Source organism: Hordeum vulgare, chromosome 2H (assembly GCF_904849725.1).
Source record: "Hordeum vulgare subsp. vulgare chromosome 2H, MorexV3_pseudomolecules_assembly, whole genome shotgun sequence".
NCBI lineage: Eukaryota > Viridiplantae > Streptophyta > Magnoliopsida > Poales > Poaceae > Hordeum > Hordeum vulgare.
The window spans coordinates 593,565,534-593,581,422 of NC_058519.1; the positions used below are offsets into that span (position 1 = coordinate 593,565,534).

The following is a 15,889-nucleotide window of genomic DNA, read 5'->3' on the forward strand; positions in this document are numbered from 1 at the left end:
GCAGTAGCGACAGCAGTAGCAACAAAGTGGCCCAATCCCTTTTGTAGCAAGGGACAAGCCTGGACAAAGTAACGTAGCAAGGACCAGTAGTAAAAGACTCGTAGGAAGTGGATCGGTGATGGATGAGTATGACGGATGTGATTCATCATGTAACAGCTATAACACGGAGAGATATGTAACTAGCTCCCGTTCGTCAATCTAATGTAGGCATGTATTCCGTATGTAGTCATAGATGTTTAGGGAAAAGAACTTGCATGACATCTATTGTCTATCCCTCCCGTGGCAGCGGGGTCCTAATGGAAACTACAGGATATTAAGGTTCTCCTTTTAATAAAGAACCGGACCAACGCATTAACACTTGGTGAATACATGAACTCCTCATACTATGGTCATCCCCGGGAGTGGTTCCGGCTGTTATCACTCCAGGGTTGCCGGGTCATAACACATATATTGGCGAGATAGGATCTAAAACACACATAGTATATTAAGGTTACTACAACTTGCAAGATAGGATCTAAAACACACATATATTGGCGACAACATAATAGGTTCAGATCTGAAATCATGGCACTCGGGCCCTAGTGACAAGCATTAAGCATGGCAAATTAGTAGCAACATCAATCTCAGAACATAGTGGATACTGCTACTGCAACAAAAGACCTTCCAACGGTGCCAGAAATAGGCACGTCGACGGGAGAATACTTGGCTTGATCTTTCTGCTGCGGCTACGCCTTAAGGGACTTCCTAGGCAAGTGTGCAAAGGATTTCCCCCGTGGCCTTGGAGCCTTGCGTTGGTGTTCCCTCGAAGCGGAAAGGGTTATGTAGCGTAGCGGTGGTAAGTATTTCCCTCAGTTTGAGAACCAAGGTATCAATCCACTGCAGGAGTATCTCAAGATCCTGCACAAACACAAAAGCTTGCTCCCAACGCTATGAAGGGGTTGTCAATCCCTTATAGATTGTTTGCCAAGTGAGAACTGAAAGCAACAAAGTAACAAAGCAAAGTAAAAGCGGAGATGTAAACGATGGATGTGAATAGACCCGGGGCCGTAGTGTTTACTAGTGGCTTCTCTCATGAAAGCAAGTAGACGGTGGGTGAACAAATTACTGTCGAGCAATTGATAGAACCGCGCAAAGTCGTGATGATATCTATGCAATGATTATTTCTATAGGCATCACGTCCAAAACAAGTAGACCGATACTGTCTGCATCTACTACTATTACTCCACACGTCGACCGCTATCCAGCATGCACCTAGTGTATTAAGTCCATAAGAACAGAGTAACGCCTTAAGCAAGATGACATGATGTAGAGGGATAATCTCAAACCAATGATAAAAGCCCCATCTTTTTACCCTTGATGGCAACTACTTGATGTGTGCCTTGCTGCCCCTACTGTCAGTGGGAAAGGTCACCACATGGCAGAACCCAAAACCAAGCACTTCTCCCATTGCAAGAATCATAGATCTAGTTGGCCAAACAAAACCCAAGACTCGGAGAGACTTACAAGGATATCAAATCATGCATATAAGAAATCAGCAAAGACTCAAATATATATCATAGATAATCTGATCACAAATCCACAATTCATCGGATCTCCACAAACACACCGCCAAAGAAGATTACATCGGATAGATCTCCATGAAGATAATGGAGAACTTTGTATTGAAGATCCAAGAGAGAGAAGAAGTCATCTAGCTACTAACTACGGACCCGTAGGTCTGAAGTGAACTACTCACGAGTCATTGGAGGGGCGATGATGATGATGAAGAAGCCCTCCAACTCCAAAGTCCCCTCCAGCAGGGTGCCGGGAAGGGTCTCCAGATGAGATCTCGCGAAAACAGAAGCTTGCGATGGCGGAAAAGTATTTTCGAGGCTCCCCTGATTTTTTACGGAATATTTGGGAATTTATAGGCCAAAGACCTAGGCCAGGGGGCGGCCAGGGAGGCCACAAGCCTGCCCACCGCCGCCTCCCCCTGGTGGTGGAGTGGGGGCTTGTGGGCTCCCTGGAGCCCACCTGGCTTGGACCAAAGGCCCCCTAGTCTTCTTCCGTTCGGGAAAAATCATTTTGGGGTTTTTCTTCCATTTGGACTCCGTTCCAAAATCAGATCTGAAAAGAGTCAAAAACACGAAAAAAACGGGAACTAACACTTGGCACTGAATTAATAAGTTAGTCCCAAAAAAAGATATAAAAGGTACATAAAAACAACCAAAGAAGACAAGATAACATCGTGAAACCATCAAAAATTATAGATACATTTGAGACGTATCAGATACTAGGGATCAATCCCCGTCAAAACTAACTCGATTACATGATAGGTCTCATCCAACTCATCACCGTCCAGCAAGCCTACGATGAGATTACTCATGAACGATGAAGAACATCACGGAATTGTCAATGGAGGAAGGTTGATGATGACGATGGCGACGATTTCCCCTCTCTGGAGCCCAAAACGGACTCCAGATCTGCCCTCCAGATGAAGAACAGGGGGTGGCGGCGCCTCCGTATCATAAAACGCAATGAATCCTTCTCTCTGATTTTTTTCCGGGAGAGACGGAAGATATAGAGCTGAGTTTGGGGGCGGTGGTGCCACGTGGGCCCCACAAGCCCTCACGGCGCAGTCAGGGGGTTGGCCGCGGCCTGTGGGCTTGTGGCCCACTGGCACACCTCCTCCGGTGGATCTTTGCGCATGTATTTTTCATTTATTCCAGAAAAATTCTCCGTAAATTTTTAGGACATTCCGAGAACTTTTATTTGTGCATAGAAACAACACCATGGCAATTCTGCTCAAAACAGCGCCAGTCCGGGTTAGTTCCATTCAAATCATGCAAATTAGACTCCAAAACAAGGGCAAAAGAGTTCGGAAAAGTAGATACGACGGAGACGTATCAGTTCCCGGGGTCCACTGGAAAGGGCTCACTTGCTCCGGGATGCCACATGGGCTGAGAGAGGTGTGCACCAGCCCCTGGTGGGTTGGGCGTCCCTCCGACAAAGGCCCATGCGGACAAAGGGTGGTGGAAGGAAAGCAAAAGAGGGGGCCGACCACCCCAACTTGGGGGCCAAGCCACCCTTGGCCTCCGCCCCAACCCTAGGGGAAACCGTAGGGCGCAACCCCCTCCTCCCCTCCTCCTATATATACTAGAGTAGAGGAAGGGCAGCCACACCTGAAAAAGCCACGGTGGTGCCCTCTGATACGCCTCCAACGTATCTATAATTTTTTATGGTTTCATGTTGTTATCTTGTCAAACTTTGGATGTTTTATATGCCTTTTATATCTTTTTTGGGACTAACCTATTAATTCAGTGTCAAGTGCCAATTCCTGTTCTTTCCGTGTTTTTGACCCTTTTTCAGGCGGAGTCCAAACGGAATAATTCTTTCGCGATGATTTTTTATCGAAAATATCAAAAATACCGGAAGAAAAAGATACCGGAGAAGGGTCCCGAGGAAGCCACAAGCCCTGTTGGCGCCCCCCAGGCCGCACCAACCAAGATTGTGGACCCCTCGGGGGCCCACTTGACGCAACTCCACCGCCATCTGGTCCTATAAATCCAGAAACCTCCAGAAAGAAACCTAGATCGGGAGTTACGCCGCCGCAAGCCTCTGTAGCCACCAAAAACCAATCTAGAGCCCATTCCGGCACCCTGTCGGAGGGGAAATCCATCTCCGGTGTCCATCTTCATCATCCCGGCGATCTCCATGACGAGGCGGGAGTAGTTCTCCCTCGGGGCTGAGGGTATGTACCAGTAGCTATGTGTTTGATCTGTCTCTCTCTCGTGTTCTTGAGATGTCTTGATCTCGATGTACCGTGGGCTTTGCTACTATAGTTGGATCTTGTGATGTTCTTTCCCCTCTCCCTTCTTGTAATGAATTGAGTTTCCCCTTTGAAGTTATCTTATCGGATTGAGTCTTTGAGAACACTTGATGTATGGCTTGCACGTGTCTATCTGCTGTGATCAACTTGCGGGTTTGTGACAATTGGGAACCTATGCATATGGGTTGGCACACGTGGATTCATGTGAGTACTTGATGTATGTTTTGGTGATCAACTTGCGGGTTCGTGACATTGGGAACCTATGCACAGGGGTTGGCACACGTTTTGACTCTTTGGTAGAAACTTCGGGGCACTCTTTGAAGTTCTATGTGTTGGTTGAATAGATGATTCTGAGATTGTGTGATGCATATCGTATAATCATGCCCACGGATACTTGAGGTGACAATGGAGTATCTAGGTTACATTAGGGTCTTGGTTGATATGTATCTTAAGGTGTTATTCTAGTACGAACTCTATGAAAGATTGAACAGAAAGAATAGTTTCGTGCTATTTTACTACGTACTCTTGAATAGATCGATCAGAAAGAATAACTTTGTGGTGGTTTCATACCCGACAATAATCTCTTCGTTTGTTCTCCGCTATTAGTGACTTTGGAGTGACTCTTTGTTGCATGTTGAGGGCTAGTTATATGATCCAATTATGTTATCATTGTTGAGAGAACTTCCACTAGTGAAAGTATGAACCCTAGGTCTTGTTTCCACGCATTGCAATACCGTTCGTGCTCACTTTTGTTACTAGTTACCTTGCTGTTTTTGTAATTTCAGATTACAAAAACCTATATCTATCATCCTTATTGCACTTGTATCACCATCTCTTCGCCGAACTAGTGCACCTATACAACTTACCATTATATTGGGTGTGTTGGGGACATAAGAGACTCTTTGTTATTCGGTTGCAGGGTTGCTTGAGAGAGACCATCTTCATCCTACGCCTCCCGCAGATTGATAAACCTTAGGTCACCCACTTGAGGGAAAATTGCTACTGTCCTAGAAACCTCTGCGCTTGGAGGCCTAACAACGCCACAAGGAGAAGGTTGCGTAGTAGACATGAAGCTGTTTTCTGACGTCGTTGCCGGGGAGGTTAGCGCTTGAAGGTATATCTTTAGATCTTGCAATCGAATCTTTTTGTTTCTTGTTCTTTCTCTAGAAAACTACAAAAAAAATGGAATTGAGGATGCCTCATATGCTCCATCTTTTCAATGTCTTTCATGAGCATGATGGGAAGGAAAATTGTGCTCAAGTGCTGAAAGAAGAATTACATAGAATGCTTGGCATAGAATATGTGAATGATGAGCATGATTGCAATGTTCTTAGCATGAATTCTTTGAATACCCATGATGCTAATGATATGCAAAGCCACAAGCTTGGGGATGCTATATTTGATGAAGATGATCTTTTTAGTTCTTCCACTTTGAATGATCAAAATTATTTTGATGAAAGCATGCCCCCTATCTATGATGATTATTGTGAGGATACTTATGCTTTAAAGAAGAGGGATGATAAAACTTGTCATACTCTCAAGAACCCTTTTGCTAAACCTTGCTTTTTCATTGTGGACACAATTTGTAGTGCTCAAGTCTTTTACGATACTCCCGCTACTATTCTTGAGAATAGATTTCCTTATGTGGAGAGTAGTAAAATTTCTATGCTTGTAAATCATGAAAAGAAAGCCTTAGGTGCTGGTTATATTGTTGAATTCATTCATGATGCTACTGAAAATTACTATGAGAGAGGATCATATGCTTCTACTTATTGCAATAGTATCAAGCTTCCTCTCCATATGTTGAATTTTTTGAAGCTATGCTTGTTTTACCTTCCTATGCTAGTTGATTCTTGCTCCAATAAATTGTTTGATCACAAAATCCCTATGCATAGGAAGTGGGTTAGACTTAAATGTGCTAGCCATTTGCTCCATGATGCTCTCGTTGTGTTTCAATCCTTACCTTTTATGTGAGCATCATTGAAATCAATGCCTAGCTAAGGGCGTTAAACGATAGCGCTTGTTGGGAGGCAACCCAATGAATAAATTTTTCTTTGCTTTTTGCTTCCTGTTTTGTTTTCTCCACACCATCATAATTCTGTTATGATTGTGTCTTTTGTGTTTCTTTTTGTGTTTGTGCCAAGCAAAACCGTTATGATTAGCCTTGGTGATGATTGTTTGATCATGCTGGAAAAAGACAGAAACTTTCTGCTCACGAAAAGAATTTTCATTTTTATTCTGTAAGAGATTTTGAGTTGATTTTTTTTGCTGCCGATTTCTATGCAATTTCTTCAGACTGTCGTAATTTTTCCGATTTTTTGAAGTACCAGAAGTATACGAAGTATACAGATTGCTACAGACTGGTCTGCTGTTAACAGATTATGTTTTTGTTGAGTTGGTTTCTTATTTTGATGAAACTATGGATAGTATCGGAGGGTGCTAGCCATGGAAAAGTGAAAATACAGCAACCCAACACCAACATAAGTAGAATTTAAGTTTGCTACAGTACCTAAGGAAGTGGTGATTTGCTTTCTTATACTAATGATATCATGAGTTTCTGTTTAAGTTTTGTGTTGTGAAGTTTTCAAGTTCTGGGTGAAGTTCTTATGGACAAAGAGATAAAGAGTGGCAAGAGCTCAAGCTTGGGGATGCCCAAGGCACCCCAAGTTGATTCAAGGATGTTGAAAAAGCCTAAGCTTGGGGATGCCCCGGGAAGGCATCCCCTCTTTCGTCTTCAATCCAACGGTAACGTTACTTGGGGCTATATTTTTATTCACCACATGTTATGTGTTTTGCTTGGAGCGTCTTGTATCGTAGGAGTCTTTTATTTTTGTTGTGTCACAATCATCCTTGCTGCACACCTAGAGAGAGAGAGACATGCACTCACCGTGATTTTGTCGAGCTTCACTTATATCCTTTGGTTAGACAATTCAGCTCACATGTGTTTCACTTATATCTTTTGAGCTAGTTGATTTTTCTCTATGTGCTTCACTTATATATTTTAGAGCACAACGGTGCATGGCTTGGTAGTTGATCTATGCTATGAAAGTAGTCCCAAAAGTGGTAGTTATCCAAAGGGTTACGAAAACTTCCATCTTCTTGTGCATTGAAAGATAAGCTTGATTCCTCTCAATTAGTTTTGATATGTGGTTGTGGTAATATTTAAGTTATGTTAGTATGGTGTTGTGAATCTAGACATACTTGTGTTGAAGTTAGTGATTCCCGTAGCATGCACGTATGGTGAACCGCTATGTGATGAAGTTTGAGCATGATTAGTTTATTGATTGTCATCCTTTGTGTAGCGGTCGGGATCACACGATGGTTTATACCTACCAACCCTTCCCCTAGGAGTATGCGTTGAATGCTTTGTTTCGATTACTAATAAAACTTTCGCAACAAGTATATGAGTTCTTCATGACTAATGTTGAGTCCATGGTTTAGATGCACTTTCACCTTCCACCATCACTATCTTCTTTAGTGCCGTGCAATTTTCGCTGGTGCATAAAACCACCATTAGCCTCCCTCAAAACAGCCACCATACCTACCTACTATGGCTTTTTCAAAGCCATTCCGAGATATATTGCCATGCAACTACCACCATGACATGTGCCACAGCTTCTACATTGCCACTGCATGATCATAAGATAGCTAGCATGATGTTTCCATTGATAATGCCATGCTAGATCATTGTCACGGTACACTATTGAAGGCATTCCATATAGAGTCATCATTGCTCTAAATTTTGAGTTGTAAGTGTGATCATCATCATTGATGGAGCATTGTCCCATGTGAGGAAATAAAATATGCCAGCGAAGCCCGTTTACAAAAAGAGGCCAAAGATGCCCACAAAAATAAAAAAATAAAAAAATAAAAAGAGGCCAAAGAGCCCACCAAAAAAAGAGAGAAAAAGAGAGAAGGGACAATGCTACTATCTCCTTTCCACACTTGTGCTTCATATTAAGCACCATGATCTTCATGATTGAGAGTCTCTTGTTTTGTCACCACCATATAGCTAGTGGGAAATTTTCATTATATAACTTGGCTTGTATGTTCCTATGATGGGCTTCCTCAAAATTGCCCTAGGTCTTCGTGAGCAAGCAAGTTGGATGCACACCCATTAGTTTTCCTTAAGAGCTTTCACATACTCATAGCTCTAGTGCATCTCTTGCATGACAATCCCTACTCATTCACATTCATATCTATTGATAAGCATCTCCATTGCTCATTGATATGCCTAGTCAATGTGACCATCTTCTCCTTTTTTGTCTCACAACCTCCACCACTCCATTCCACCTATAGTGCTATAACCATGGCTCACGCTCATGTATTGCATGAGAGTTGAAAAAGTTTGATAAAGTAAAGGTGTGAAAACAATTACTTGGCCAATACCGAGGTTGTGCAGGATTTAAATTTGTTGTGCAAGGATGATAGAGCATAGCCAGACTATATGATTTTGTAGGGATAACTTTCTTTTGGCCTTGTTATTTTGAAAGTTCATGATTACCTTGCTAGTTTGCTTGAAGTATTATTGTCTCCACATCAATAGCAAACTATTGTTTTGAATCTAACGGATCTGAACATTCATGTCACATAAGAGGAGTTACAAAGGACATCTATGCTAGGTAGGATGAAAGCATCAAAAATTTATTCTTTATCACTTCCCTACTCGAGGACGAGCACGAGTTAAGCTTGGGGATGCTTGATACCTCTCCAACGTATCTATAATTTTTGATGGTTTCCTACTGTTATCTTGTCAAACTTTGGATGTTTTATATGCCTTTTATATCTTTTTTGGGACTAACCTATTAATTCGGTGCCAAGTGCCAGTTCCTGTTCTTTCCGTGTTTTTGACTCTTTTTCAGGCGGAGTCCAAACGAAATAATTCTTTCGCGATGATTTTTTATGGAAAATATCAAAAATACCGGAAGAAAAAGATACCGGAGAGGGGTCCCGAGGAAGCCACAAGCCCTGTTGGCGCCCCCCAGGCCGCACCAACCAAGCTTGTGGGCCCCGCAAAGGCCCACTTGACGCAACTCCACCGCCATCTGGTCCTATAAATCCAGAAACCTCCAGAAAGAAACCTAGATCGGGAGTTCCGCCACCGCAAGCCTCTATAGCCACCAAAAACCAATCTGGAGCCCGTTCCGGCACCCTTCCGGAGGGGGAATCCATCTCCGGTGGCCATCTTCATCATCCCGGCGATCTCCATGACGAGGCGGGAGTAGTTCTCCCTCGGGGCTGAGGGTATGTACCAGTAGATATGTGTTTGATATGTCTCTCTCTCTTGTTCTTGAGATGTCTTGATCTCGATGTACCGTGGGCTTTGCTACTATAGTTGGATCTTATGATGTTCTTCCCCCTCTCCCTTCTTGTTATGAATTGAGTTTCCCCTTTGAAGTTATCTTATCGGATTGAGTCTTTGAGAACACTTGATGTATGCCTTGCACGTGTCTATCTGCTGTGATCAACTTGCGGGTTTGTGACAATTGGGAACCTATGCATATGGGTTGGCACACATGGATTCATGTGAGTACTTGATGTATGTTTTGGTGATCAACTTGCGGGTTCGTGACATTGGGAACCTATGCACAGGGGTTGGCACAAGTTTTGACTCTGTGGTAGAAACTTTGGGGCACTCTTTGAAGTTCTATGTGTTGGTTGAATAGATGATTCTGAGATTGCGTGATGCATATCGTATAATCATGCCCACGGATACTTGAGGTGACAATGGAGTATCTAGGTGACATTAGGGTCTTGGTTGATATGTATCTTAAGGTGTTATTCTAGTACGAACTCTATGAAAGATTGAACGGAAAGAATAGCTTCGTGCTATTTTACTACAGACTCTTGAATAGATCGATCAGAAAGATTAAGTTTGTGGTGGTTTCGTACACGACAATAATCTCTTCGTTTGTTCTCCGCTATTAGTGACTTTGGAGTGACTCTTTGTTGCATGTTGAGGGCTAGTTATATGATCCAATTATGTTATCATTGTTGAGAGAACTTCCACTAGTGAAAGTATGAACCCTAGGTCTTGTTTCCACGCATTGCAGTACCGTTCGTGCTCACTTTTGTTACTAGTTACCTTGCTGTTTTTGTAATTTCAGATTACAAAAACCTATATCTATCATCCTTATTGCACTTGTATCACCATCTCTTCACCGAACTAGTGCACCTATACAACTTACCATTGTATTGGGTGTGTTGGGGACACAAGAGACTCTTTGTTATTCGGTTGCAGGGTTGCTTGAGAGAGACCATCTTCATCCTACGCCTCCCGCGGATTGATAAACCTTAGGTCACCCACTTGAGGGAAAATTGTTACTCTCCTGCAAACCTCTGCGCTTGGAGGCCTAACAACGTCTACAAGGAGAAGGTTGCGTAGTAGACATTACCCTCCTCTCTCTCTCTCTCTTGTAGTATTTCTCCATCGTCGTGATCGCGGTAGTGCTTGGCAAAGCCGTGCCGAAATCACTCCACCACCACCGCCGCCACGCCTCGTGCTGCCGGAGAACTCAACCTCTACTTCACCGTTGCTTGCTGGATCGAGGAGGTGAAGGCATCGTCGAGCTGCACGTGTGCTGAACGCGGAGGTGCCATTCGTTCGACACTTGATTGGGACGTTCGTGATCACATCGCGGGACGGATCGTGATTGGATCGCGAAGACGTTCGACTACATCAATCGCGTTTCTCAATGCTTCCGCTTAGCGGTCTACAAGGGTATGTAGATGATCTCCCCCTCTCGTAGATGTTGATCTCCATAGACTGATCTTGGTGAGCGTGTGGAATTTTTTGTTTCCCATGCAACATTCCCCGACATTATGAGAGAGATGACCAAGTGTATTTTATTTTGTTATATGATGCAGTATTTTGATGGGCTCTTTATGGGTATAAATATTTGTTATCTGCAAATTAATCAAGGTGTCTGGATAGAAGTTTCATGTAGTGGTGAACGCATATATTATATTGATGCTACAATGTTGCATGTTGACATTTTTTATGTGATGAAAGGTTGTGTGAGACTGGTGTATTTTTGTAAACTGGTTGGTGCCGATTGATTTGAGAAATCATTGACCAGCAAAATGGTGAACTAAATTCAAAATTGAATACCTCACTTGAATAAGAAAGCTCTTTCAGAAATTGTTGACCAAATAATCGGGAATCCAATCCAAACAAATGCCCTCAGTTGAATGAGAATTCCTCAATCCTAGAGGAGCTTAGTGATATAGTCATTGTTGTCATGATTGAATTGCGATATTGTTTCGTGATGCGTGATTTGAGACTTCTTATGTACATTCGAGTAAAATGCAAGGGCTAACTTATAATTTTGTTCACTTTTAGATCATCTACAACTGGACCCTTCATATTGGCCAAACATGCGCGGAAACCACTGGCCGAACACGAGAGGGGAGGTAAAAACTGACCCCACCGGACCTCTCAAAGCCTTCTTAAATACCTTAGTTGTCCAACGGCCCTCATATTCATGTCATATATGAGATGAGTACGAGGAATATCTAGACGTGTCCGGTAAGTGATTGGGTCCATCATAGAGCATATTCTTTCTTTCTTTATTATTTCTTTTTTCTCTCTTTCCTTCTTCATCAATCACACGCATGTGATTGGACATATATAAAAAAATGAAAAACATGGTTACATGAACGGAAAAGTAGAGACTCAAAATGAACATGCCTAGATGCTCACAAGGTCCGTCCGCAAACGTTGAAGAGGTCAAATTTATTCAGTCCAGTTGTAGATGTTTTTAGATTCTTGTACTGTCTCAAATACTCCAAGAAAAAGGGCGTTTCTTTTTTTGAGATTTAATTTCAGACATCAATTACCCAATAATACGTACGCCATGTAACTTCCAAATTATTTTACCATTGAAGAGAAATCAAATACTCCCTCCGTTTCAATCTTAATACAACTTTATAATAGAGCTAGTACAAAGTTGAGACACTTATTTTGAGACGGATGGAGTATGAATTTAATGATATGATTTTTGCGACATACAGCCCAGGTCCTTCGAGAATATAACATAGATTCTTTTCTTGACCACATAGATTTTGTTACTCTTTTCTTGGGGTCGAAGAAAATGAATAAAAATTGTCAGAATGCAGCCTAGGTCCTTCGAGAATCGAGACCCATCCCTAGCTAAAAGTAAATGATTTCGGCTTTTTGGCAGTCATACTGTATAATTTAGAAATCTTTACTGGAACCGCACGCTTCCTCTGTTCGGGAATATCTTTCGTCTCTGAACGCACCATCAAATAGCACACCAATTGCTTATCTCGCCTTCAACCTTCCGGTGTTTGACCATTTCCCTCCCACGCTCACGCTACCACCCCCGCGCCCCTTCCGCCGCCATCGGAGCCGACGGACGCCAGCGGTATGAAGCCAGCGCCTCGACCTCGTCCGCCGCCGCTTTCGGCCGACGAGCCCGACGCGCCGCCGAAGAAGCGGAAGCTGGAGGAGTTGGGGTTTCACGACTCGCCCTACTACAGGATCAGAGAAGCCGTCGCCAGCCTCCGCGGCCGCTTCCTTCAGGTCCGCGCACCAAACCCTTGATCTCTCCGTGCACTCCGTTCGGCCTTGGTAACTGCAGCGACTTGCGTAATCGATGTCCTACTACTCGTGCTCTTCGTTGGGGTTTTTTCATCAGGCGATTTCATTTTTTTGAGTAATGCTTCAGGCTAGAACGCTGGTAGTGATGCTATGCTTGCTAGCGTAGTTGTTGGAAATTGGATTAGCGACTGAATGGACAATTTCCAAGGTTCAGTTCAGTGCACTCTTTGGGCTCATGCTAGTTCTAGTTGAAATGTATGATGTTGATGGGACGGAGAAAAGGGCATACATCTGCAAAATAGAGATTGGATCTCAGAAAGACGGCGGTGACCACTATAGCTTGTATCTTCGGACTGCACAATTGTTCTGTGCAACCGTGTATTGCCATTGCTGATATTGTACTATGACCTCTACTAATTTGAAATACCCTCGCTTGCTGTTTTCTTGTCAATTGCCGTATGATTTGTACCGGTGAGAACAGGAAGCCACTCTGAAATGGTACATTTGTTGTGTTGAAGGTTTGCCAAGCTACTGATTCCCAGAAGAAAGATGCTGCTCTTGAGATCCTGAAAGGTAAATGTTCAGTTCCTATTGTTGTCAGAGCTTACAGAGATGTGTTCAACTTCCCTGATATACTGTGCATGTTTTGGGTCTGAGTATGTTTTTTTAGGTGAATCCTGAAAGGTAAATGTTCAGTTCCTATTGTTGTCAGGGCTTACAGAGATGTGTTCAACTTCCCTGATGTACTGAGCATGTTTTGGGTCTGAGTATCTTTTTTAAGGTGAATCTGAGTATGTTTTTGGTCAGGTACATATAGTTTAGGATATTGTGTTGAACCATTTCCTCTATAATTTAATGTTTTATTTATAGAAGCACAGTGTTCTCTTTACATACCAGTACCATTATGGTTTGCAATCTACAATTTTATATCAGTATGTTACATTCTGTAACATATAAACACATTTCATAGCCCTGCACTTGACAAACGCCTATCGTTTTTGTAACAGTAGCTATTGTACCATGTCGGGCTTGAATAGTACTCCATACCAAAATATAAGATCATAATGTATTTTGGGACGGAGGGAGTACCTAAGATCATAATGTATTTTTCAGGATTCTCAGGACCCATCAGAAGGTAAATGAAATATACATATACACACTATTGACACAGGCAGTATGAATCTGACTATGCTTACTTCTTTCTGGAAAGCCACTTAAATCATGCTCTGTGTTTTGGTTTACAAATTTCTGACGATTATGTATGGTTTAATGTTTATACCTGTCGATTTCAAGGGTCTTCTGAACATATCGGTTCTTGATCTTGCATATGCATGCATCTATTGAAGATAAATAAGGCTAATTAGTCTGCCCCTGCTCATTTTGCGTTGCAGAGATGAAAGTTGTCATGGAATTATCCAAGAAAATGCGGCTTGATATCTCTGCTGCTGCTGAGCCTGCTAAACCATCAGACATACCCGCAGTTAGAGATGTCAAGAACAAACCTTCAGGGAAAGTTCCATCTGGAGGGAAGAATCAAGGACAGGATACAGGCGAGAAGGTACCACTCAAGCCTGTAAGCTCGCAGACTCCTGCCGTGGGGATCCATCGAGAAGCCAATCCAAGTGAGACGGCAAACCAGGGCAACCAGCTGCTGGGCGGGCGCTTGCAAGGGTCTTATGTCGTTGGTGGATCTCCCATGGGCTGGAATTTTCTCATGTGGCCTGGAGGTAAAGCAGTCTACTATGGCTTGACCAAACCAGAGTGGTTGGCTCGTCAAGCTGCAGAGTGAAATCTCACTCTCGCGGAGGATCTAACCTGTAGTTCGCTCTGAAATATTCAGAGGTAACCTAGTTGTTGCTAGTAGCCCGCTGTGATGTAGTAACTGGACAGTAGTTCTTGGCACCTGAAGTCCAGGACATGGTGAGGGTATCATCAGCGAGCATCATTTTGGAAAGCTTTTCACTGAATCTACAGCGCGGTAACCGTTCACTAGTTACTAGTAGGCATACCGTGATTTTTCTTGTATTTTGAACCGGTCAAGGCCGCTGCTCTTGTCATGATTTTGCAAGTTCAGGAATGGGTACAGCAGGAAGTAGCTCAAGCACATTGGCAGGATCGATGCATTTTCTTCTTTAAGCAAGTCCAAAGGCATATGACGTCATGTTTCTGTGAATTGTGATGGAGTTGACTGTTGTTGCAAAGGGGTGTAACATGTGCTGTGAAATGAGACGATACAGGGGAATGATGTTCAGGGACTCAGGGTACTCCTCTCTTGACACCGCTGTCCGGTTGATCACCGTGTTTGTTCAGACTGGGCTTTGTACTCTGTTTGGTCCCTTCCTTTTGTGGTTTGTTGTATTGTGCGGAACTGGATGTCTGCACAATACGTATGCGAGTATAAAGGTGAAGGTCCTGTGAAGTTCGTATGAAATTTTAACACCGGTCCATCCAGGTTGTTGGAATATTCAGTATATGTGTGTGTGGCTTACAACATTTATTTCACTCCTATTTTTTATCTCCTGGAACTTGTTGATGTGGAATTGAAACCATCATATACATATACTGTTTACATGGGAACTTGGACGGAAATTTGTTCGAGGAAGCCGGTACTACATGCTGGAAGCACAGTACATGTGCATTGGAAATTAAACTATGTTTGTGTAACCCGGATACAACATGATAGGAATGATCAGGTTGTCCATAATTTTGCAATATGGATTGTTTGAAAGCCTGCAGATTTGAATTGGAATTTATTCAAATCCGGCGCATGACTCACACCTGCGTGATGAGACCTTATTACAGATAAATCTAAGACTCTTATTTGATTACTAATGATCATGGTTGGTTGTGCTAATCTGAAGTCTTTGTTTAAACAGGTTGTTTATCTGAAAACTTATCCGTACAGGGTTTAAACTAAACCGGAATAATTATATATATTGGTCTCTATCTTCTGGCCTCAATACCATTGTGAGCGGCATCACGAACTAGGGTGAGGAACAGAGGATAGGCCGTAACTTCAACATAGGTGAGGACGAGTGTTGCACTAGATGAGCCGGGGACTTTGCAAGCAGAAGGATGAAGTGCCATTTTGCCTGATGGACGAAGAGGCGAAGGCCGACACATCACGCATGGACGATAGGGGATGACAACGGATTCGCCTCTAATTGTTCCATACATAAACTCATGTTCCTGCTGCAAAAGGTTGATCAAATAGCGTGGGTATTTTTCAAGACAACTAAAGAAAAGAAAAAAAGGTATTTATTTCTGAAGACAAGTAAAGAAAAATGGCATATTTAATACTCATGATCAGTAGAAACAAGTGAGACCTCATGTCTGGCGCGTAAGAGCATCTATAACCGACATTCTTAAATCCTTCTCAAACATCCGCAAACGCGACCTAACAGTGTTCGGACAGGAGAGAAGAGTAAAAAATGTGACCCAACCGGACTCTTCAAATCACCCTTATACATCTGGACTATCCACGAATCCTTGTATCGAGAACAAATGTAGAAAGCATA

General features: G+C 42.8%; 1 protein-coding gene across 1 annotated transcript; it reads left to right on the forward strand.

The window, feature by feature from the left end:
* The first annotated feature begins 12,070 nt into the window (after positions 1 to 12,070).
* Positions 12,071 to 14,572, forward strand: LOC123427535. Its single transcript, XM_045111610.1, has 3 exons — positions 12,071 to 12,353; positions 12,890 to 12,944; positions 13,763 to 14,572. Exons 1-3 carry the CDS (start codon positions 12,198 to 12,200, stop codon positions 14,158 to 14,160), a joined length of 609 nt encoding a protein of 202 aa, XP_044967545.1. The 5' UTR covers positions 12,071 to 12,197; the 3' UTR covers positions 14,161 to 14,572.
* Positions 14,573 to 15,889: the final 1,317 nt, after the last annotated feature.

Excerpts from the sequence above, each read along its gene's own strand:
- LOC123427535 (XM_045111610.1), top strand. The coding sequence starts at position 12,198 with ATGAAGCCAGCGCCTCGACCTCGTCCGCCGCCGCTTTCGGCCGACGAG. Across the intron at positions 12,354-12,889 it reads TCCGCGGCCGCTTCCTTCAG|GTTTGCCAAGCTACTGATTC; the intron begins GTCCGCGCACCA and ends GTTGTGTTGAAG. Across the intron at positions 12,945-13,762 it reads TGCTCTTGAGATCCTGAAAG|AGATGAAAGTTGTCATGGAA; the intron begins GTAAATGTTCAG and ends TTTGCGTTGCAG.